Source organism: Watersipora subatra, chromosome 9 (assembly GCF_963576615.1).
Source record: "Watersipora subatra chromosome 9, tzWatSuba1.1, whole genome shotgun sequence".
Taxonomy (NCBI): Eukaryota; Metazoa; Bryozoa; class Gymnolaemata; order Cheilostomatida; family Watersiporidae; genus Watersipora; species Watersipora subatra.
Genome location: NC_088716.1, coordinates 57,145,390 through 57,171,259, shown reverse-complemented (window position 1 = coordinate 57,171,259; position 25,870 = coordinate 57,145,390). Strand labels below are relative to the sequence as shown.

At 36.5% G+C, this 25,870-nt stretch overlaps 1 protein-coding gene across 1 annotated transcript in view; it reads left to right on the top strand.

The window, feature by feature from the left end:
* Positions 1 to 25,232, top strand: part of LOC137403625 (GRB10-interacting GYF protein 2-like) — a 43,077-nt gene extending 17,845 nt beyond the window's left edge. Inside the window, exons 7-24 of the mRNA XM_068089602.1 lie at positions 1,217 to 1,336; positions 1,759 to 1,907; positions 4,236 to 4,449; positions 4,746 to 4,913; positions 6,766 to 6,947; positions 7,590 to 7,792; positions 10,299 to 10,422; positions 10,515 to 10,700; positions 13,055 to 13,234; positions 13,789 to 13,972; positions 14,124 to 14,287; positions 16,464 to 16,653; positions 17,120 to 17,285; positions 17,582 to 17,812; positions 20,821 to 20,935; positions 22,165 to 22,264; positions 22,906 to 23,078; positions 24,236 to 25,232. Coding sequence (XP_067945703.1) covers positions 1,217 to 1,336; positions 1,759 to 1,907; positions 4,236 to 4,449; positions 4,746 to 4,913; positions 6,766 to 6,947; positions 7,590 to 7,792; positions 10,299 to 10,422; positions 10,515 to 10,700; positions 13,055 to 13,234; positions 13,789 to 13,972; positions 14,124 to 14,287; positions 16,464 to 16,653; positions 17,120 to 17,285; positions 17,582 to 17,812; positions 20,821 to 20,935; positions 22,165 to 22,264; positions 22,906 to 23,078; positions 24,236 to 24,442 — 3,056 coding nt within the window. The 3' untranslated portion in view covers positions 24,443 to 25,232. The remainder of the gene's footprint in view (positions 1 to 1,216; positions 1,337 to 1,758; positions 1,908 to 4,235; positions 4,450 to 4,745; positions 4,914 to 6,765; positions 6,948 to 7,589; positions 7,793 to 10,298; positions 10,423 to 10,514; positions 10,701 to 13,054; positions 13,235 to 13,788; positions 13,973 to 14,123; positions 14,288 to 16,463; positions 16,654 to 17,119; positions 17,286 to 17,581; positions 17,813 to 20,820; positions 20,936 to 22,164; positions 22,265 to 22,905; positions 23,079 to 24,235) is intronic.
* The last annotated feature ends 638 nt before the right edge of the window (positions 25,233 to 25,870 follow it).

The following is a 25,870-nucleotide window of genomic DNA, read 5'->3' as shown; positions in this document are numbered from 1 at the left end:
ACATTTCTCACCTTAATTTGTGTTTTGTTTTGAAGATGAACTTAAACAAAAGTTTTGTAGATTTTATCTAAAAGTATCGATATTTTTCTATCATTTGCAATTGTTTTTTATGTTTGAGGTGATGCGTTTGCCAGGATGTTTCAAGATTAAAATTGATAAAACTTGATCGCGATTAAAAGGCTCAGATCAATCAAAAGTGCGATCATCAAAAGGCGTATATAATTACAAAGAGACCAACAAAATAGAGACGCACAACAATTCGACGCAATGGCCGATATCAACAATCGCAACAATAACAACTAGTTGCAATCGCGATCAAGTCTCACGGATTTTCATCTAGAAACAAACATCCTGGCAATCACATCAAAAACAATCACAAATGATAAAAAAACGATACTTTGCGATGAAGTCTACAAAAAAATTGGTGTAAGTTTCTCTTTCAGCCATTGATCCTTAAAACAGAACTCTCGTGTCAGTGATAAGATTGGTAAAATAAAGGAAGAAGGCGATGCTTTCCCTAGAATTAAAACAAAAATTGAATTTATTCCAGTGAACCAGTTTTTACATACAAATAAAATTTTGGAAGAGATTAAATTTGTATGTCAAGGTTTGATTGTATTCCTGTGTAACTCATTCATTCATTCTGAATTTGATATAGAAATGGTTTAGGATTTCGAAAACGGTTTAGCATTTCGAAAATGGTTTACCATTTCTATATCAAATTTTTATAGATTGCACATCCATGATGAAACTATGGATGTGAAACTAGATTTATTGTACATCGATCTAAAACACCCTTTTTTAATTCATTACTGTTAATAAATCTGCCTTGTTCTTTGGAGCCATAATGAAGGGTGAAACATTTTTACAAAGATCAAATCGGCAGGCGCAAACCAGCAGGCAAAACTTAAGTGATGTATTACTAAAACTGAGTAAATACAATCTCCCCTGCAGGCTAAATACTAGTTTGCAATTGTTTGTGCCGCTTATGTCGCATGCTTCATGAAGACAGAACTACTTTATGTATCATTTTAAATATTTTCATGGGGTGCATTCGTTACCTTTGAATGGCATAAGTCGAGATCGTCGTAACCCGATGACTCACTCACTGTATACTGTAATCTCAATCGCATCTTGCCACTAGACAACCGGGACAGCACTCTAGTGTTACATACACCTGACAAGTGTGTATTAAGGTGCTGAAGCTGTTTTGTAGCGAGAGGCAATTGGAGGGATGCAAAGCCAAGTTTTGATGATGACTCTTCAAGGTTTACCCAAAACAAAGGGTATGGTAGACAAATTAGTTTTGAAAGGTCAAGGTCACGTCAGCAAGAAGGTTCGTTTGTTTTTTATTCTTGTTTGTTGTCAAATACATGTTGATAACCTACATTTGCAGGAAACCATTAGTGCATTAGGTTTTTATGATAAAAATTTGTAGTCCGTGAGGTTAACCCTGTTATGCCATCCTGTGAAAATGTTCTGTTTAATAGCTAATTCCATTTCATTTTGACTTATTCATTCTCCAGTGCTGAACTATGACCAAATTTCCTACAATTATTGTAACATATATTCTCAGCCAGTAATATGTAACAACAGTGTCTATTGCTTAGATGAGATGACATCCCTGACACTGATTGTGACATACATTTACAATCATGGGTAATATGTAACAACTGTGTCTATTGGTCATATAGGTCAATTTTTCATACAGATTATTTAATCTAACAATAGTTGCCCAAGTACTGTGGACTGTTACAGACGAGTTACCAGAATGGGCGACAGATGATATGGGAGCGGGAGACGAGGGTGGCACGTTTGACTCGAGTGGCGCCTTCCTTTCCAACAAGGAAGCTGATGGTGACAAATCTGTACAAAATGGTGAAATAACTAAACGTGACAGAAAGCAGGTATGTAGGTTCTTCTCACGTATGCTTTCTCTCATGAATGTCGACATTTGCAATAACTTCATGTCTTTGTATCGTCATTTTGAAAGCCAACTTCCTATCTTACACTTCTTTCCAAGTATATAGATGATTGTCTGATGCGTATACGGGCATTATGCTCTTCCTATTTATGGGTAGTTGAAGATGAGCCTATTTATGGGTAGTTGAAGATGAGCCTGCGCACAATTGTAAAAGAGTTTATCAAAAAGTATCAGTATTTTTCTATAAATTGCAACTGTTTTCAATGTTAGAGGTGATCTGACTGCCAGGATGTGTCAAGATTAAAATCTACCAACTTTATCACGGTTACAACGCTCAGATAAAGCGAAAGTTTGATTATGACACCTATAGTTGTAAAGAGACTAGCAGAATAGAGACGCGTAACACTGCAACTTTCACGCAATAGCTGATAGCAATGATAGCAACCAGCGATGTCATTTTGCATGTATTTTTTTTCTGAGCATTTTAACCGTGGTCAAGTTTTATCGGTTTTAAACTTAACTCATCCTGGCAGTCAGATCACCTCAAACATAATAAACAATCGCAAATGTTAGTTTCATCTCATTACTATTCTTAATGCTGTCAACGCTGCTTATTTAACTGTTCCTGGTTCTAATGATAACAAGATCTAGTGGCCCACTAGAATATCGCTATCATTGATATTCTCCATGCATCGATTGTCATTGTATAAAAACTGAGCATCTTGCACATACCTATAACCAGTATTAATATTTATAGTGTTTAATATATGTATGATAGCAGTGGTTAGGGAAATATTATTTTGTATTTATCTGTGGAGCATTAACTTATCACAGACCCATACTATGGTAGAAAAGTTTTGACCCTCGGCACGTCATCAACCATAAAAACATACCAAAAAATGTTTTTGTTTGCTTCTGGATATGTTGATTATTCTTCTTAAAAACACTGGTTTCATTTTCACACCATGAGCAATATTATATTCATATATATATATATATATATATATATATATATATATATATATATATATATATATATATATATATATATATATATATATATATATATATATATTGATGATAATAAATTGATGATTGATGATAATAAATAGCTATACATTTTCTTGATAGAATAGTGTTGGGTGTGTGTTGTAACAGCATAGATCAATTTGAAAAATAAATTTCTTAGCCAGCTGTAATTATAAGAGTTTGTAGTAGATTTCATATATGTCTGCATAATCTAGTCTAGCATCAATTTCGAATATCAATTCATCTATTTGTGTAATTATTCATTGATAGCTTCAATAGATGGTGTATTATTAATTACACCATCTACTATGGTGTAATTTTAATGAGGCACCTAATGGGTGGAACCTGACACTTGATTTGCATGAGGAAATAGGGTGTGCTGCAATTGCTCGATACCTATTGCTCTATCAACCTAAAAAATGCTCCCGTATTTGCGACCTTAGGCAAGCCTGCTAGTGTCCCTAGGAATGAGGTTAGCTGGTTTTCTTACAAGTAAAATTATTTAAAAACCTATTAGCTTTTGTCCTGTATGTCCACCTAGATTAAAGCATTATTTATTGAGCCACTATTATAGTCAATGATGATCATGTTTATCACTAACTTCTTTCGAAGAATTACAAATTATATTTTGGTTTATTGGTTGTTATTGTCAGCAAAACAACAAAAAGTTTATTGTGCAGCATCAAGCTGCGACGATGACACTCCAAGTTCCTCATGCCTCCGCCCTTGGCGTTACACACCCACAGCACAACATCTACAACTAACCAAATGGAAATTCGACGATCTCTACTGCCACATCAAATTGCACAAACAAATAACTGCCCAGCAGCCTCCCACAATGGTCCCTGTCAAGAGCACCAAACGCTATAGGTTACTTGAGAGCTGGTTACTTGAGAGCTGAAGAGAAGATCACGTCAACTCAGTAGCGCATTCGGAGAGCAAACTGTCTCTTTTTCTTCGGAAACACGCTATTCCTTACGCATGCGTGACTCACATCATAAGCGTTATAAATGCCACAGGAAGTAATAATAGTCCTTATGCTCTCATTGACTTCTCCAGATCCTTGACCTTGCTTGCGTACACAGGTTGCACACTGCATGTCACCACTAACCTCGGATATTCACATAATATCCTACAGTTATTCCAAGTAAAAAAGATGTTCTTATTAGAGGAAATCATTTCTGTGTTTGCATAGAGGATTTCCTTTATTCAGTAGGTCTGCCTTAAGAGCTGACAGCTCATGTTGTAAAATATAGAGTGATTTAGCTGTCGGGTTTTGTAGGAAATAGACAAAGCCAAAAAATCTCTTCCTCCCCTGAAGATCTCCAAAGAGAAGCCATCGAATTCAGCCCGTGAATCTCCTGCAATTACAGAGGAGTCAGTTCCACCACTCCCTATCACACAGATATCTACCACTGCTGCCAATACTGATAGCAAATCCATGTCCACTAATACTCCGTCCAATCACAGTACACCTCGCAAGGATGACCTCTCCTGTAATCCTATGCTTTGTATTACTAAAATGGATAGGCTTTTCTTACATACTTCTATATAGGCTTCTACTTCTTAATGTCGCTTTGCTTGCAAATTTAAGATAGTTTTTTGCTCGCACTTAGCCTGCAAACCTTGACTAAGATGGTGCAGCTAAGGTACACCGACGTAAAACATAGAAATTAAACAAATCACGGCACCCCTTCTGAATTAAATTCACTATTCAGTTAGGTGGCTATAGGTTCGTCTGGCACTACTTGGTACCATAAAATGTCTAGTAGTCTCATGATTGTATTTATAGCGGTGTCGCAGTCAGATAGTAACGGTCAAAAACCTGGTATTACTGAGGTGCAAGAAAAGCCGCAGGAGAGTGTCGAGCCAGAGGCCGACTTTGAACACCTTACAGAGGCAGCCGAACAGATGATGGCTACTTGGGCTGCGGAAGATGATGAGCATCCACCAGGTCAAGGTTAGTCTTATTTTTGCTGCCCAGTGGCCGTCTCTTAAAGATTTGGGCATTACATTTAAAGGTGGCTCAATCATTTTCAATGTCTACCCCGTCAATTCCAGATGATTGATTTTTAGCCAAACTCAAGTCCATTAGAACTATATTGTGGATGAGCTGCAAAAACAACTTCAAAACACCTTTTCACATTTTAACGCTGACGGTCAGCCTGCTTTTAATTTGAAACCTATTGTTCATTGGTGACAATGATACAATAAGTTACAATCTCAATACTTTGAGATAGGAGTGTCTTGACATAAAAGAAGTTTGAGATACAAGGAAAAGTCTGAGCGAAATTTTGAGGTATGAGACAACAAAAGCTAATGTTATGTTACGTAGTGTCACAAAAGTGTAGTGTACTGAACATGTTGTTGTGAAGTCTCTCTCACATCGCCGTTAGTCGCTATGATCTGTCTCAAAGGTAAGAATGCCATACAGTACTGTACATAATTTTACATTTTATTGCAGATAATAACCACTAGATAGGTATTTGTTACTTTATGAGCGTAGGTGCTAAATTAGAATAATTAAAAACATGTTTTTATTATGGTATGTTTTTATATTTGCTTTGTTTTTCTTTTTTTCAGAGATTGAGAACAAATAAATTTGCATGTAGTTATTGTTATAGGAAAAATTGATTTGCGCTACGAATGAACTCACACATGAGCTCGGTCCCAACACACACTAAGCTTGTATTTCAAGGTCTTACTGTATGTGTATTCATATAACACTGATTACATGAAAACTAGATCTAGTACTCACATTGGTAAAACACGTGTCATCAATATGTCTCCAAACTGGAGTTACCCTTTCAATTTTTTCATCAGCAAGTTATGCTAAACATGTGGAAATATAGAGTGTTGTACAAACAATCTCAAAATGCCCATGCTTATCTTCTTTACTAGAAACAGTCATTGGCTGATATGATTAGGGACCGTCAAGTTGACTGATTACTATATAGGGAAGGAGGGGAGGTTAAATTTTTCATCCTGAGTCCCGAGCGTCTAACATTTTCTTGTCTCGTTTTAAAATGTCTTTGTTGTGACATTTACCATCTACACAATCTTCGAAAGAAAGATAGGCTTTCGTGTTCCACCTCTTATCTTGTGTTTACGGTTTCACAATAACCAATCAAAGATGTTCACAACTTTCTGTCTGAAGTAGTCTCAATCACTTTATGAAACTACCCAGGGCTGTTATGTACAAGCTACAGCATCATCATTTTTCAACACTTGTCAATTAAATATGCATAAACCAAACCTCAAAATTTAAAATGGCGATCATACAAAGTGAGCGAACCAGTCACCATGAGAATCGTATAAAGACACTGACTTACACAAGCTTTCGCAGCATATGTAGAAGATATATGCATGCGATTGTTAGTCACACTCAAATACTGAGCAAGTTAAATATTTCCATCGCCTATATTTATGTTCTGCTATGTTGGTGTTTTTAAGAAAGTGGCACAAGGCCTAATACAAAAGTTAATGATGTTTGTCTACTTAGTAATAGTTATATTGCAATAATTGCTTGTTTTATCACAATTTTATTATTTCCCAGTGACTTTCCCAAACATTTCAGCATTGAATAATATAGAAAAAACTAACATGCAAAGTTGTCTTCTTTTTAAGAAGGTTATACTTTGCTTTAACCACAACTAGCCCAGTTTGTGATACACCGAGTCAGTTGATAGCAGCTCCTCCATGAATCTGATTCCGTAAAAAGACATGGATTTTTTGCTTTATCAAAGCTGATCTTTACGTTGTTTTGTATTCAATCGGATTGACTGGCTATCTTCATGTTGGATGTGTTGTAGAGCCTACATTCCCGCCTGTCGCAGATCCGAATACAATAGCACACGCCAATGATTGGTTCTATAAGGATCCGCAGGGCACACTTCAGGGGCCATTTAAAGCGCAGGAAATGTTAGAATGGTATGGGGCTGGCTACTTTACCATGAGTCTGCTAGTGAAAAAAGGATCGGATCGAGATTTTCAGGTGTGTTCATGTTTACAACTCATCGCATAAAAAGGTCTCACTCTAAATTCTATGTTCGTGTTTGATAATTTGCTGCCTTTGTTCGTACCGGTGTAAAAAGCTTGAAGATGAACCTACACAAAGTGTAAGTAGGTTTTATCGGAAAGTATCGGTATTTCTCATCATTTGCGATTGTTTTTAAGGTGATGTAACTGCCAGGATGTTTAAGGATTAAAATCAACAAAATTTGGTTCTGGTAAAATGCTTAAAAGAAAAAAATGTGCCGATATAATGTCACTAGTATCGCGGCTGTTTATTATTCTGATTGATATTGGCTATTGCGTTCAAATTGCAGCGTTACGTGTCTCTATTCTGTTGGTCTCTCTGCAACTATAGACGTCATAATCCCACTTTCGCTCGAATCTGAGCATCCTGGCAGTCAGATCACCTCAAGCTTCAAAACCAATCACTGACGATAGAGAAATACAAATACTTTCTGATAAAACCTAATAAATCTTTTTGTGTAAGTTCATCTTTGAACCATAGAACAAGCAGGCCCTCATTCGAAGGCTGAGACATAACCTTAGGCAGACAGGAAATCAAATAAATTCTAGGTAAATGTCATTATACAGATGTTGGACGCTTTGTCTACTGCTCTTGTAGCCTCTAGGAGAGTTACTGAAGAGAGGTAATGCCCAACCATTCGTTCCATCCACACCTAACGTCATTTTACCTAATGCCATACCAGCTGATCCCGCAATAGTCTCAGCCCACTCGGTGCCAGATCCCCGGCTACAGCAGCAGGTGTTCCTCATTCAGCAACAGCAGCTACTCCTCCAACAGCAGCACCAGCTCACCCTTCTCAGGTAGGCTCTTTCTCGCCACTCTCAGCACTCTCATGTCTCCTCCGTACAAATACTTCAATAATAAATTGTTGATTATTGATTGTTGATCAGCAACCGCAAGTTCATCAAAACTATCGAGATGAGAATGTGGAAGCTCAATACTTTGGATAAACAATAAATATAGAGCGAGGTCTTCAAGGCATCCCTGGCTGGTCCCGTGTTTAATCACAGCGGGAAAATAATTGATCAATAATCAACTAGTGTTTTGACAAGACATTCCTTGTTTTGTTGATTACAGGCAGATATAAGCAGAAATAAACGTGTAGATTAGTTTGGTTTGGGCTGTTCAAAGAGGCGTGTCTCAATTATGGCTGTCGTTATATTATCTGCTGTCGTTTGCGATATATTACATACAGGCTTCAGCTTTACTAGTACTTACAAAGTAACTTTTATGATGTAGATTGTAGTGGATAGAAAACAATTTAGAGTTATCTACTTTTTAGTTACGGTCGATAGATGTGTAAGAAAGAAAAGTAAGATGTAGAAAGAAAGGATTCCAGACATCAGAATTTATTATTTGTATAAATAGTTGTCATGATAGTGATTTAGGCTCACCTGCACGCAGTTCCTCTGAAACTCACAAACAATTGTTAATCCAGTAGCAGAGACCTGTATAAATCAGTTGACCAAAGCGATTGAGCATAAGTCCAACTTATTGTTATTTTTACTGTTGGTAGACATTAGGAGTCTGAACAGCTTTTTTTAATCAAAAAGGTTATATGAAATTAACCCAAATTTCCATAAGCGCTTGTCCATATATTGCTGTTCGATTGAGAGTTATTTTCTCTCGTTCCAAAAGTTGTGGAACCAAATTCCTGCTTGTGCTTTCTATCATGCATATCACATTGCAAAGTGCTGAGTTTTTGTTAATATTTTACAAGTATCAAGATATCAAAATGTATTGGATAGATATTGAGCAGTTAATTACGTTGGAGTTCAATAAATCATATTATATGAGCTGAATAAACTATGTTATATATAAAATTAACATCTATACTGTCAAACTTTTACACAGGAAGCTAGTTTGTTGTTATAACCATTATATGTTAGAGTCAGTATTTTCATAAGAATATAGATAAAAAGGCCCATGATAAGGCTTTAATAAGTGCTGCAGATAATTAGACATATAAAGTTATGTACAAACTACGTATGTACAAACTAACAAAGTAAACATCAATTAAAATGTTTATATTGTTACTTGACCTTTAAGACAGATAGGCAGAAATGTTGGGTTGGCGGTTCAGAGGTGGCAATAGACATGCTCTATAGCTTACTCTGACCTAGACTAGGTAAAGTCTAAACTAACTCAGTTTATATAGTTTTTATTATTTCGATATTTTTGTAAATTTCAATTTTTATACGTCAACTTAACATTCATTTACCAAACTGCAATGATGTTTCAAGGAACTTCGAATTTCAATATTTGCTCAAACTGGGCATTGTATGTTGGAAAATTCATATGTTAAGGTGATTGCAAGTAGAGATTGCAATCACCTCCACTGATGGTGGTAGAGATGATCAGGTCATAAAAAATAAGAGTTGGCAACAAAATCATATTGGGCATGTGAAGTAAAGCTACAAAGTGATAGCAACACACTGATATTTACATAAAAATGTTGTAATGCTCACCAGTTTGTAAAAAGTATTTATCTTACTCATTCACAAATTGTTATTCTATTGTATTGTGTGGAAATTAGAGATTCGGTGGTATAGTTCAACTATGGAATGCGCCATAAAATACAGAATTCACTGTTTTTTTAAAGCTATATCTATCTCATTCAATAGACGTGTTTAAGGCTTTGTTTTCTCAGATTCCCTGAACCACAAGGTATGTGACGCATTCTTGGGTCTTAAAAGATGAGTCATTTCACTCGTTATTATTCGGTGAATATTTTTCTTGCATCACAAATTAATCGTTCATTTGATGAAAGCAATGAACTGCTGGTTACACGAGTATGTCTTATTTCAAGGAATGTTGATATTTGTCTTTTTAACCAGCAACATTTTTATGATTTGTTGGCTTTCAAATTTACGGATCATGGATTTCGGCTGTCAGAAAATTGGAAAAATCAGTAAACTTGTTGCTGCACTACTTAAAGAGTATTTCAAGTGTCGAAAGACCAATGTTGAGCACGCATATTCAACTTCCACCAGCCTTCAAATTGTTTTCCTATTTGATAGCTTGTGTACAATTTTTTAAGCTCAATTTGTCTTCTTTATGAATGTCCATGCAAAAAAGCTTGGGAAATTTCGAGTCACCTTTTTACATGCAGTGTTTTTAAGGTTTTTAAAAAATTAACAGCGCTGAAATCTCGGCTCAACACTCACTCTCAAAAATTAAAAGCCTTTATAACCCCGACGTTATAAACACTGATTTTATAATGGTTGTCTGATCAATAACGTTTATCAGTTACAATAGAAATGTTGGAAAATCTGCACCTTATAGATTTGTCTTCTCTCGCTATAGGCAGCAACAACAACTTCAGCAATTAGCAGAAAGGATGGGGGCCTCAGAAGAGTTTGCTAACTACAGCAGTCAGGAGCTACAGCAAATGGCCTTGCAACTCATGCTCAAGGAGCAGAAGCATCAGGTGTGCACTCTTTTTTATCATTTGTCATATTAAGTGCCAGGTGCCTTTGTATACATATTTTGCAAATGGTCATGAGTGTACATTCTCTCTAGGGTCTGCTGTTACCACAAGCACCTGTTACCCCCGCCACTCATGGTGCTATACCTGGTCATCCTCAAACTAGTCCGCCGCAGCAATCTGTTCTTCCAGGAGTCAAACTCCTTTCTGGTCCGGCGTCCGCTCCCGCATTAGCATCTGATGATGACAACCTCTGGGGAGCGGCTTGGTCTCAGCAAATGGTGCGTGAGCGTTTGACTATTATTACTGTGGCCAAAGGCTAAGGCTTGATCAAGAAACATTTAGTCTAGTGTCAGTATTAATAGCCTTTCTACCCATAGACAAGCATATGCAAACGCATGTACAAACCCTACCAAATGTGTTGCCGTGGTGAAACAGGGGATGGTGTCATGATAACTTATCCCTAACATAGGTTTGTTGATTATTTACGATGTTTTGTTTTTTGTGTGCAATTTTCGGTATATCTTATGGATTATTGTTGATTTTCTCTCTTTTAAAGAAGGCTGCTCTGGTAAACAATGTGTTAGTGAATACTTAATATCGAGGTTAACTCATGAACCATTTGTACTTATGTTATCCTTGCAGATAACAAAGCACTAAGTAATAAACATATGGTACATTTAGAAAGATGAAGTTGGCAAGATAATGCTCGAGTATATTTATGCTGTAAGTTTGCCAGATGAATCTTTGTTGGCATGAAAAAGGTTTTCACCTCTAGGATTTGGTATATAGCATAAAAATTTATCGCTGTTAGGAGATATGTTGTGCACATTCTGCAAGTATTTCGCTAGAAATGCTTTTCATTGTTAAAATGCCGACTTATGATCATCTCAACGTGAAATCTTTCAATTCAAAATTGGAACCAATTTCTGTCTCAGCATACAAAGCAAATTTCAACATACCATGTCTGAAGTTTCTCACTGTGTCCAATAAATCGGTAAATATGTATGCAGCTCTTCACACCAGGGGTGTTCAAACTTTTTGCAAAGGGGGCCAGATTTGGTGTGTTAAAAATTACCTCCGCGTCTGTACTTCCGCGCATGTACCTCCGCGTCTGTACCTTCGTGCATTTACCTCCACTTTGTGACACCTGTCTCCTGAATTGCAAGGCTCCACCTCAACCCACCTTTTTTAGTTTAAGGAAGTAAAAATGAGAAAAATACTCTATCGCTTAATCCTTATTTAGTTTCCCACCTATAGTTTTGTTTTTGTAGTTTTATTTAATGCATTTGTTTTATTATTACATATAATTACCAGAAGTATTGATCAAAGTTAAAGTTTTTTGGACTGTGGAATGATTCAATGAAATTTAATGTATACTCATAAAATTACTTGCTTCAAAATACAATGATTTCAACTTTTGAGGCGAATATCAGAACACATTAAATTAGTATGTTATAGTTGACTGCATCTCAAAAATTGCTTTTAAAAGCACATCATTTCTGTGCATATGTATCAGGTTCAATGCAAACTTTATTTATCAGTTTTCCATGCTGACACCTAAACTTCTCTCGCGCGCTTTTTCACCATCCATATTTGGGCAAGTTGTTGCAACCTACCGTAAATACCTGCGTATAGGACGATACCATGTATAGGACGCAGTGGATATTTGGCCCACAAAAACTATGGGAAAACTGTGTATAGGACGCATCCTAATTTTAGTCCTAAATTTCTATTAATTTTTATAGAAACAGTGATGTTTCATATAAATTTTCGTCAAATCATTCGTCATGTCGAATATCATGTCGTCATATTCGTCATGTCGAATACAACCTACAATATTAAATCAAAATTGAAGCGGCACAATACAGACCTTGTCGTCACCTCCGGAGGCATGACCAGTATTCTACAACCAATAGATGTCATTATGAATAAGCCATTCAAAGCAGCATTAAAGCAGAAATGGGCTGAATGGATGGTTAATGGTGAGTATACTTTCACCAAGGGTGGCAACATGAGGAAAGTCAACATGCCTAATGGTAACCACGAGGATAAATATTATAAGATTGAAATTTTTATAATAAATTTTTGATATTACGATAAATGCATAATTTTTATAATATAAGTATCCATGGATAAGACGCACCTGGGTTTTTAGGTCAACTTCTTGAGAAAAAAGAGCGCCTTATACGCGGGTATTTACGGTAATCTAGGTGTTATAGTCAATTGGCTGAAGTGTCTGTTTCTGCAGTAAGACACTCATCTTATTCCTTTAACCCAGCTGATAGTTCAGGCATGGTAAGCGCTATCAGCTGGGTGTTTTGCTGTGACACCGTTTGTTTATTCTTATTTTTCTAACTCACACGTAAACCCTACAAATTCTGTAATCATCTGAGATTGTTAGTCCTGTTTCTGCAACTCGGTGGAGAAGACTTTCTTTGATATCTTGTGCTATTTCCTTTCTAATTTACTGGTGTACAATGGTGCACCCAAACTCGGAGCGCCAAACAGATATCTGCGTTATACTCGTTTTCAGCTGGATATCTAGATCTAGTCCCTCATGTTAATATTTGGTGGTAACATGAATGCTGGGCTGCTGTCGCCTGCCTATAATGGCTGTAATTGTTTTTTACAGAGGGAGAAAAAAGCTATAGATGAAATCGCTCAAAAGGAGGCATCACGTCAGCAAGAGCAACAGCGTCTCGAGGCGGAGAGGGAGGCAGCAAGGCAGCTAGAGCAAAAAAGGATAGAAAAGCAGAGGGAGCTTATTGAACATCAGCGGCAGCGTATGTTAGATGTAGAGCGACAGCGTAAGGTAGAGTGGTCACAGCTGTGTGCAAAGAGTTTGAGTTGTACTAGTTCGAGCTTTACAACTTCCAAAAATCACCAGACGATTCGCAAATTTGGAATATCGTAACACGATATTTTTATGTAAAAAAACTTGTAAAATTTTGTTAATATTTATTTGTATATTTTAATTTGAAAAAAACTGTTTTCCGGTTGTAATAATTAAAAACATTTATTTCATGAACACCCGTGTGAGTGGAAGGCCTTGCAAATTAGCTTATTATAGGACTAAAAGGCCCGTGAGTTTTAGTTGCAGCATCGCTCACTTTGGAAATTATCAGGTGTAAGATAAATCACCATTACACACGATTATATCTTTTATATGATAAACGATATCTCTCTAAATGGTTTCAATTTTCAAATCATCCACCTTAAAAATCCCTGTTGGAAACAATTAAATCGCCATATCGTAAAGCTTTACCTATTCTATGAATGGTCTCATGCCAATAAGGGATTCTGTTTAAAATTTTGGAGCTTTGTATTGCTAATAGAAGCTTGATGATTAGGCATATGTGTGGACAGGTTATGGAAGAGCAAAGACGTATTCAGGAGGAACAGAGGTTGCTCCAGGAGCAAATGCTGCTCCAGGAGCAGAGGCGAGTTCAGGAAGAAAAAGCGAAAGCAGAGATCAGGTTGCAGCGGGATGAGATGGAGCGGCAGCAGAGAGAGCTTGACGAGAAAAAGAGGAAAGAGATAGAGAGACAGGGTAATGACTGTCTTTACAAAATCTTTTTAGCTTCAGCTCAGTCAGTACTTGCCACTTGATAACGACCTAGCTGTTGCCTCATCGTGTGAGAATCCTAACCGAGTACACAGCGTGAATATTTTAATATTAAAGTGTTTATCGCTTACCGCAGACTTAGAGAAGAAAAAGCAGAAAGAGAAGCAGCTGGAGATAGAACGACAAAGGGAGGTGGAGAGGCAGAAACAGTTAGAGAGGGAGAGGCAGCAGGAAGTCGAGCGCAAGATTGAGATGGAAGCTGCACGCAAGGCTGAACTGAAGCGAAAAAAAGAGGAGGAGGTAAGATTGCATTGATTGGAGCTGAGGCTATATATTTGATAAAAAGATTAATGGTTGTTTGGTTTGATTATTGGTTTCTACTAAAACATACCTGATACTGTGGGTGGGATTTTACTAGCTAATGTCTTTTACTATAACATTCTGCTGTTACAACTGTATCACTGTTTTGTGTACTCCCTGTTTATGCAATTGCACTAGACAGATTTGCCTTACGCAAGTTATTATTTTTGTTTTTGCGATATTTAGTATTATCATTTGTTAGAATATCTATTGAAAATTATCTAAAATTTTTGTGTGTTGACTTGAGATAATAAAAGTCATTTTTGTATTCCTGAAAACAAATAAAACAATGATTCATTCTTTCCATTATCAAGAACCTCTATCATCAATCCCCCGCTACTGTAAAATGCATGCAGTCATCTATTCAAAAATGTAATACACGGACATGGCAACCTGATAAAAGCTCTTTCAGGTGATTGCCAATTGTTAGCCTAAAGTTAGCATGAAAATTTCATCTTCAATTCATTAGCATGTAAATATGATGAGGTTGGGGGAGTTTTGTCTTTTGGGCCTTTTGAAATGACTCTTAGTCATACATAGCAAACAGGTCATGCATAACAGCAAGACTGAGTCATAATGACTCAAACTATGTTATTTTTTATTTTGCAATGTTTTAAGTTCTTTAGTTAAGAGTTGTTTGAATCTGCTAATTACTGCTGCCCCTGAGTAGCCTCTCATTTCCTGACTGCCCCAGCATACTATGCTGACTGACATTTCTACCAACCCGTGTCAGATATTCGGTCGTATCTATAGATCCTCTCCACCGTAACTCATTGGACCGGACATGGTAGTCAAAGACATCAACTTGATTCTACTGACTGCATGACCAGCGATAACCAGGGATCGCTAAACATGTTATGGAAATGTTTACTTTTCCATATCCATAAACATAAATATTTCCACAATTTTATGGAAATTGGTATGGAAGTTTTATTTTAGAAATATGGAAATGGACATAATATGGAAATGAGTTGTGGAAATGGAAATAATATGGAAATGTTATGGAAATGGAAATGAATTATGAAAATGAATTATGGAAAGTTATGGAAATAGAAATAATATGGAAATGAATTAGGGAAATGGTATGAAAATGGAAATAAATTATGGAAATTATATGGGAATGAATTATGGAAATGAAATATGGAAATTGTAATATACACGTAATCCAAGATATAAACAGAGGCAAGTTATACTGGCTAATACGTCTATATAGGTGTATATTTAAATGAAAGAATATTTAAAGTGCTAAGTGTATACATAACAAAGATCGCTAAACGTATTATGGAAATGTTTCCTATTTTATTTCCATAAACATAAATATTTCCATAATTTTATGGAAATGGATATGGAAATTTTATTTTAGAAATATGGAAATGTTATGGAAATGAAAATAATATGGAAATGAATTATGGAAATGGAAATAATATGGAAATTAATTATGGATTTGGTATGGAAATGAAATAGGGAAATGAAATGGGGAAATGTTATGGAAATGGAAATAATATGGAAATGGAAATTGTGACATACACGCAATCCCTGGCGGTAATCAGATGAATTTTAAAAAGATTGCACCAACGGTCATATACATGGCTACTACTTTTGATTTGCTCACAGTTGAGCATGTTTCCTCAGTTGTATGCTAATATCTCAGGCAGAAGAGTGTGTGGTAGCTACCTACGTGCCATTAAACATAGATGGTTCATAGCGATATGGTCAAACATTTGATCTCTAATAATCTAACCAAAAACAAGAATAAACACTGGCAATAAAGGAATTAATTGTGTGGCATTTGCAGCTTGTACTGTTATCATATTTGCAGCGTTTACTGTCATCATATTTGCAGTGTGTACTGTTATCACAAAAATAGTGTATTTAGAAAGACAGTAACTTATGAAAAGACTAATTACGTTTTCTTTCATAAAAAATAATTAAAAACATTCATAGAAGTTCTGGGATTGTTTGTTTAAATGATAAAATATGTAATAGTATGTAATACAACAATAAATAGTGCTGTTGTCTTGTCTTTGCTTTCCTAGCCTTGCGTCTATTTATCTGTATCAAAATGCTTATCCTAACCTATGTTTTTTTGTGAAATGTATCTCTACATGTGTTACAGGAACGACTGCAGGCCGAGGCCATGGAGGCTGAGGCAGCAAGGAGGGCGGAGCAGCAGCGATTTGAACAGGAAAAAGCAGATAGAGAATTAGCTCGACAGCAAGCGGAGAAAGAGCGAGAGAGAGAACGACTGGAGGCTTTGCAACTCCCTTCTACAGCTCAATGGGCATCCTCACCCAGTTCCAACATGAGTAAGATATCGGTCACTCACCTGTGTGCGACCTAGTTTTATAAGGTCGCATATCGGCGAGTTCTGAAATGCATTTTATGAAGACAACAAGATTTCATGGTTTAATTAAGCAGAGTTAGTTACCACGTGTAACACATAAAATAAATCTGTGTTGATTTACTATTCGCAAGAGTAAACATAGTAATAGCCTTATACAGAAGAAATATTTGTGTTTTATAACAGCAAAAATTGTTTATTCGGGGCATGATATTGTTTCTTGTTGCGATTCCATTTAGATACAGTGAAGTTCTTTGCTAGCACCAAGTTTGTGAATTTAAACATGCCTTTCTTTGGCCTGATCAGTTGTATTGAAGATGATGAAAAGAGAAAGCGGCCTTGAGCAGATTATTTTATTTCCTGGTAAGGTACTGTTCCAGTTTTAGCATTGTTGCCTAATGTGAAAACAGGGCTACATTTTTCTTACACAGCCGTGGCATTTGACCGACAACAGTCTTTGCAAGAAATCCAACGGAAAGAGAAAGAGCAAGCCGTTAAAGATCAAGCAGCAAAAGCTGCTGCCGAAAAGCAGCGACAGCTTGAGCAACAGGAACTGAACAGTCAGCAAACGCAGCTAAAGTGGGCTTCCAATAATAAGTGAGTTTTCTTGCACCCTTACTTTGCATTCACAAACTGCTTCATCTACAGGTAGTCCTCTTTATTCCAGTCGTTTTTGTTAGTTTTTCTTCAGCTCTTTATATCATTCATCTCTGTGAGTTGTGTTACTTTTTTTCCCATAGTTTATCTCTCCGATTCTGCCATATGGCAAACAGTTTACCTGTGACAAACCCTTGGGGCAAATATTTATGTTATACATCAATTACACTAAGGTGCGTGTGATACAAAGGTCTGTGAGGTTGATGGCTCATAATTTCTTCTTTCTATATGAGAAGGCCACTCATGAACTCGGGCAAATCTCTCAGGCAAATTCAGGAGGAAGAAGCTCTTCGGTTAGAAAAGGAAAGAAAAGAACAGCTCAAGGCAGCTCCAGTCACTAACTCTAGTTCTTCGTGGGCTGGTAAGTCTGTGCCAACCGGCTGGGCAAGCGAGGGTGCCTGGGGCAATGCTGTCAGGAAAGGAACCTGGGAGCAGCCTAGCACCAAACCCGTAAAGGCGTCCAACAGGTAAATTTGCATTAGACTAGAAGGCAACGCTCTGACGTAAACAAATCATAGTTTCCTGATGTTTAATCGCTTTCTCACCGGCAGCCCGTTTATGCAGGTATATTATCGGTGAGGTTAAGCAGGCGAAATATTTAACAGCGTACAAACAGTTGTATGCGAACCTGCAATAAAGTTATTTGCCATATTTATTTTCCGGGTTGCGAATTGTTAAAGCATTAAGGCATTAGGATTTAGCCGAAAAGACTTGCAGCATTATGGAGCATTATGGCGAAAAGAGGTTGTTTCTGTGGCAACTGGAGCGATGACACGAGAAACATAAGTTCATTTTGGTAACTGATGAAAAGCATCTTGAAACTAGCTAGTCGAGTTCTTCGACATAATCATGTATTATAAATTAACAACACAGCCTTTTAACATCAATAGACGAAGTGGTGCAAACAGCAAAGGGATTTTTAAATTCCTCATTTGGTTTTTTCGTTGAACTGTAATTGACTTGCATCAGATTTGCTATATTTTATTACTATTTCCTGCTGTTAAACTGAAGTATCTCAGTTTTAAATTGATTGGTGTTGCTTGATCAAATCTGTCATTTTTTATATTCACTTATGTATTTACAAACCAGAAAAGAGTTTTGTTTAGGGCTACCTCAAATATTCATAAAGTATATGTTGTATAGATTGAGTTAGAGTTTTTGACACTACAGCTCGATGGTAGCGACTGATTATTGTTGGAATAAATGAACGTAAATAATAGTCATACCATTAATTGCATATTTTCACTTTGTACAATATAGTATGCGGAGGTGGAGAGGTATTAGCAAAGTACAGTGAAACCTCGGTCCTCGAACGCTTCGGTTCTCGACCAACTTGGTTTCGACCAGCTCGGTTTTCGAACAAAGATTTTGATATTTGTTCGTCTCCAATCTCAGAACAGAAATTCCGTTTTCGACTAAACCAGAGTATGCGCATTAGACTTAGAACAGCTCCGCAAACAACATGGAAACATCCGTTAACAAACGCTTCATAAATTCTTTACAAAAAGGAAGGAACCATCTGGGACGACGTCTCCTCTACCAAAGAGATTTGCGAGGAAGATAACCCCTCCAGTCGAGTTACCCTAAATTGTTTTGGAACACGATTCTCTTTCAAAGATGTGAAGTAAACGTGCCATTGCTGTGTATATTTTTTCCTATGATTTTTCACGCAGCGGATCTGTTGCATTTTTGCTGTTTCATTATCAATTTCTGCAATTTTTGCTACTAGGTACTTTGGTATTGTATCTTTCAAGAGCAAAACATACGAAATGTTTACTTTTGCCTTTTACTTTTTCCATCATCATAAATAAAAAGCCTTTTATTAAAATTAAACACGATTTATATCTACCCATTTTTATTTATAGTGTGCAGTATACAGTACGGTTTATGGTGCAAAATGTTGAAAAAATATGTTATTGAAGTTGTTTTCTCGCCTTGGAACGGATTAAAATTTACATGCATTTATTCTAATGGGAAAAATTGTTTCCAATCTCGACAACTCGGTTTTTGACTTTTCGAACAACGTTTTGGAATGGATTATGCTCGAGAAATGAGGTTCCACTGTATAGGGATAGTCATAAGCGGCGTGTCGTCAAGGTATTGGTGCATTTTATTTTAGTTTTGCCAACTGAAAGGTTAACATTTTAACAGTTGGCGCATTTGCACATGCTTCCAATTAAGTGATGAATCGTTTTAGGGTTCAAGGTGATTGTGTTTGTTGAGACAGAAGTTAATGTACTGCGGTTATTTTTATTGTATTTTAATCTATTCCAGTAAAAAATATATTTCAGAGCACTTATTGTATCAAACTCACCTTTGGTAGCATGTGAGAATTTTTTTTATCAAACGATTATAAAAAGTGGTGTGTGATTAGATGTTTGCCAAGTTTGTGCTGTTGCGTTTGTATTTCTTATGGAGAATTTTAAATGAGTCACAGCATAAGTACATTTTTAATTCTTATAACACTTAAACAATGATTTTAAAAATATCATTGCCAGCTGCTTTAACAATCTTGCACCTAATATCCAATCTCTTAGCGGAGAAAGGTATTTTAAACACTGTTTGTCAAACCATTTATTCGATTTTAATGATTAACTGTTGCACTTTTTACTTTTTTTGTTTTATTATTTTTGTATGGCATTATTTGAAAAACATTAATGTATAAATTATACACATATGTATAAAAGCATATATGTATATATAGTAGATGCTCCTATGACGTATACCTCATAAATCATAAATTCCTGATAATGTAAAGAATTTATGTGAATTTTCTGCTTCGTATTACATAAAAAATTCCATATAACGTAAAGTGTCAAGTTCGGGCGAGTTCTCTAATGCGTTTTGGATGCGAGAGAAAAATTGATGTACATACAGATTTATATCTGTTATACATACAACTTGACATTCTAGCTCATCGTGTTAGATCGTCAGATGTGTCGACAAAACAGAATATGTAGCCGCGCAATTGGTCATAAATACACACATACTTGAAGGCGATCGATTGGCGCTGGTATTACAGCGTCGGTTTACCAATCTGAATGTCACTAGTTGGAATATCGTTAAAATTTATTTTCTATCCTAACCTTGGCCCGTGGATACAGACAAACGACGAACAGGTAGAACCGCTCTTTTTGTAGTAAAAATAGTTTTTATGTTTTATTGTAGGTGTAAAAAAGTTTATTGTTAATTTTACTTTGCAGAATAGACTTCTGTTTAGAAAAAATGAATCATTGTAAATGAACGTCAAAGGTGGGCGCTCCCCATCAACTTATCGTAAAATTACCGCAATCATGGTCTATAAAACCAATGAAATTGAACAGAAAAAGGAAAAAAGTTGTTATACATTGGCTCATTCCCTCAAAATACATCAATATATCTTTTCCAGTAAGCAGGCAGTGACCATAATAATTTTGCTTTAAGAATGATAGCAGATCCGTACTCTCTTTTGTCAACTGTGATTGTATGCTTGTAGCGAGGTGTTTCCCAGCCTAGCAGTTAGCTCTAAGGCTTCACAATCTACTGCCAATGCTCAACAGAAGAAGAAACAGACATATTCTGCTCAGAGTGCAAAGAAAAATGCTCAAAATGTATGCACTACATTTGTTATCTTTGCATGGCTCTAATGGTCTATTCTTCTACATTTAAAGGTAGTCTGTGAAGATAGCATATAAGTACTATGGAAAGTGGAATATTCTTTTAAAATTTTGCACCTGTTATGCAGATTAAAAAGCTATAGAGGTTTTGTCATAGTGCAGTCGCGGAGGTTGCAAGGCATGTTAATATCGAGGCTCATTTTGATGCCCGTTCACTGTAACGATCTAATGGCCTACCAACAAGCCATAGATAGTCTTTAATGACCGCTCACTGTAACTAAACACAACTTAATGTTGCATTTACATATGACGGAAAAAATATTCTTACTGCTGTTGATCAATACATTGTATTTTGGACTCATCATTGTAGTTGTCTCATCATGCTGTACTGGTGTTAATCTTTGTAATATTCCCAGTCTTAAAAAATTCTGCTAGGTCAACTGGTCTGCAATTAGTTATGCAAAAAACACTGTAAAGGTCAATACAGTCCAGCATCACCTTAGAAGTTGATCTGTTCGATCTTTGCATCTTTGTCGAAATCATCATATTTTGGAGAAAAGATTATTATAAGTATACAATGTATTTGGTTTTGTGTTAAATGTTTACATTTAGAATGTTGCATTTACAAATTCTGTAAAATTTTCAATTAAATGTAAAAATTATAAAGTAATAATAATCAGTAAAAGAGGTTCTTATTGTTGCCTCACCTTGGAAACATGTAGTGGTATAGTGAGTAATAAAAATATTCAGCATACGTTATTCTAATTTACACCAGTTGTAGTTTTAATTAATTTAATTAATGTGGTTTTTTTTGTATCACTTTTGCATTTTAATTTTTATCACCTTTCTAACTTTTAATTACAAAACTGAAAAAAACTCAGACGTCATCTTTTAGATTTTACATGTAGATGTAATGGCTGTGATGCTTGTTGCCCCGCGAATGATCCTGTTTCTTTTATGATCGTGTTTCTCGGCTGTAACTCAGTGTGCGTTACCTCAATGTTAGTCAGCTCATAATAACATATCGAATGTAATTTCATGCTAAGAGCACCTTTTGCCAGGCTAATATTCTTATAAATTTACTTTCAAATTAGAAAACTCTTGTGTCTATCAAAAACTACCAGATCAATGTTTGTTTCCTTCACAAATCACTGTACGGCGTGTGACAACAGTGGTCGTTTGCTTTGCAATATCGTGTTACATCAACCTAACTTTGTTGCTAGGATTGTGTGCAGAAGATATTCCAAGGAAATACAAACAGTGATGACCGATTCACTGATTGGTGTAAAAAATCTCTAAAAGGTCTGGAATGCCCTCTTGATGGTAGGTAGTGAACCTTTATGTGAGTTGTTGCCGTAGCTTTATCTACCCATAACAATACTGTGTCTTGCGCTTCTTATATAGTTATATAGTTATGGTCGATTTGTAGGGAGTATGGAATATGTAGTTGTTTGTACTGACCGATCAAACCCTCCATCGATCGGAAAAGAGGCTTCGGTTTAAATGGTTTTAATCACTGCATCGGTAGTCCATTATGTTGCATGAATTTATTGTTATTGCTGTTTGTATATGGAAGTTAGGAGCTCATTGTCTTGAACTGACATATTATTGGGATAAAATATAAACAAAGATTTGCCAATGCATTTCTGGATCTGCCAACATAAAGTTTGCTAAATCCACCAGACTCCATCCAAATATTGATCGCACTGGTTGAACGCTTTTCACCATCATGACATTAAATTCACCAACCAGCAGCTGGTTTTATCAAGAAATGTTAATAGGGTATGCACGTTACCTGCAGGATATTTATATGGTAATCTCATACGGTAATCTCACATACAGTAATCTCGCATACGGTAATCTCACATACGATAATCTCACCTCTTGAATGTGTTGTTCTCGGTGGTTACCAACATTTTAACTGTTCAACATGTAGCTTCACAATATTACATTTTTTGTTGTAGTAGAAACTTTTATCGGCTTCCTCGTTGAGCAAGAAAATCCGAATGAGGTAAAAGATTATATCTCGGAATATCTCGGACAAACACCCAAGTCAGCCCAGTTTGCCAAAGACTTTCTTGAACGCAGGTCTCAAGATCGAAAGCAAAAGAAACAGGCAGAAAGACTGGATGATGAGGTTTTCATACATACTTTCCGCTTACTGTATTTTTCGCGCCAAAAGGCGCACCTAAAGCCTAAATTTTTTTGTGCAGTTTGTAATACAGTGAACCCTGGGTGTGAACCGGGTTCTAAAACCTGTTGCGTGTTCTAAAATCTGTTCTGAAATCTAAAATTCTCGCTAAGTACACCGCAAAGGTGTGCTGCTAACTGCTACTGGTAAGTGAGAAACCCCTTATAATGGCATTCGTAAAGCCACATGCTTATGGAGCTCAGTTTAATCTGGGAGGCAGCGGCAGGCAAGTTATACCACCATATGTCCTCGGAATGTGGTCGAATGGGCTAACCTAAAGCCAGCATCCATTGTCCGAGCTTTCATAAAAGCCGGCCAGCAAGTCTGACTCAGACAGCGATGAGGAGGAACCCCGAATGTCGGAACTTGGAAGAAGTGTGAATATTTTATCCAATAAAGTTGACAAAGTTGACCGTTTTGCCTTTATCATTGTTTTTTTACATATGATTTAAAGTGTGTCTTCTAATATGGTGCGTCTTATATATTGGTTAAGTATAGAAATGACCACGGAATTGAGACCGCGCTCTATAATACGGTGCGCCTTATGGTGCAGAAAAAACCATAGTTATCTTTGACCTTTCCATCGTTGTATTACTCTCGTTTATTTTTTCTTGATTCTAACAATCATTCCTTCTTCATCGTGGTTGACGGGCTGGAAAATACGCCTGATGAAACAGCTAAAACCAAACAAGTTTCCATAATTAGCCATATATCTCTTTTGAAATTGTATGAAATTTGTAGAATTTTAAACCTTCCACAGAAACTCCTATTTGAAGCTTAGAACTTTGAACTAAACATTGACTTTGTTTGTTTCAGCTTGGCTATTTCGAGAATTAGTGACGAAATGCTTTTTTTTGTTATGTTTATTTATGACACTTTTATGTGAAATGGTTGGCATTAGTATGTAATTTTCGGTGACTAAATGAACAGCTATACAATTTCACCATGGTACTATGGCTGTTACGAGCTCCTATTTAGTAAGAGTCCTGTCACAGTGACAGTCACTCTATACCAAAAAACTTGGAGGATGTTCTGGTTGACTGGTCCCCACACAAATAGTACTGGTGCTCTTGGAGATGAAACTTAACAATGTGTGCTTTTAGGAAAGCTTATGGGGTCCGGCTCCCGCTATGAACCCATTTGCGCAGAGGTCATCTGCTCCTGAAATGACGAACACGACTCTGGAAAAGAAAAAGAAGACTGCAAAGAAGACCAAGGGACAAAAGACAGATGCATCATCATTGCTGGGTTTCACAGTAGGTGCCAGCAGCCATAGACTTAACATTGGTGAAATAGAGAAGGCGGAATAACAACTATATATTGCTGATGAAGACATCGCTTACTTGTTGAGGTATTATAAACAGCGTGCAGACTATGCAACTGCCGAGTTCTGCCTCCCTGTCTTATATGAGCAGCACGCTTCACGCCGCCTACTCTCACGACGGATGAAGGGTAGAGATGCCTAGTGACCTAGTCTTTTCTCGTATCTGTTTTTGTCTTCGCTTTTCATTGGCCTTCACTTGATACCCAACCCCCTGCTCAAACTGTATATACTGTAAATACCATTTTGATATTATTTTTAAGTTATTTCTCAAATGAGTGGTATTTTGAGTGGAGAGAATCATTCTGTGTTATACATTTCCTTGCAATTTTCAATTGCTACTTTGCCCAGGGATATCTTTCCCATACCCTAATTGTTACCTTAGTGTCTTGTTGACAAGTTCCTTGATGAGAACTTGTACTGTTTTGGCCAGCCAACTTAGTCTCGCGCATACCACGGTCGTTGTGAAGGTGTTGCAAGCGATTTTTTAATTGTGTCAGCGTAATCGCTATGAAGCGTTGACTTTTTTGTTGAAGTCTTCTAGTTAAACCTGAGCGATAGTTGAGGTAGTTGTTTGATACGTGTTGATGGCATGTACAGGAAACTGTGAAAACTTTCACAGCTCCCGATCAACCTATTGTTAGCGGGTCGGTAAGTCTATTGGTGCTCTCTCTATAATGTTGTAGCTTGTTACAGATTTGTAATCAATCATGACTGTAATTCTGTTTCACCAGTTTACGTTCATAAATTTTTTGCAATACAGAATGTATTTGTTGATAGACTTGTTTTTGATTGTAGTCATTGTAGTCACTGGGCTCATTGGCCATATCATTCACACACTCCTAAGTGTACAACTAGCGTGCACTGCATCAACTATAAATTCTCCTCTTTCATAAGCGAATGGTCAGATCAATAGTGCAGCTGGTATTCTCAACGAGGGAATCTGCAGTTCATGGGAGATTCTGCAGATCTTTTTTGCAATCTATCAATAGTCTATTTGATTTAGTCGAGTTGTCAATAAGCCACTGTCTATGACACAAATTTGACCTACAAATGGTTAATACGAAAAGATCGATAAAAATATAGCCCTGATACTTTTGATTGATACATTTCTGGATTCATACAAGTTGAAAGATCAATCCTGTTGAACAATAGCTCAATGGAAGAACATCATCAAAAGTATGATTATCGTCGCAAAGTAATAGATATGACAGACATTTTGCAAATGTGTCACTATGTTTCCATGAAGCAGATTTGGGGTTGTGCGCATGTTACTTGTGATAAAGGGTTTCAAACTTTCAAAGGACTTTCGCATTTCGGATTAACACGGATGCTTTGTTAAAAAATATAATGATTTTTGTGCCTGAGGTCGTAGTGGCGCATTCAGAACTGCTCAAATCGAAATGAGAACAACTGA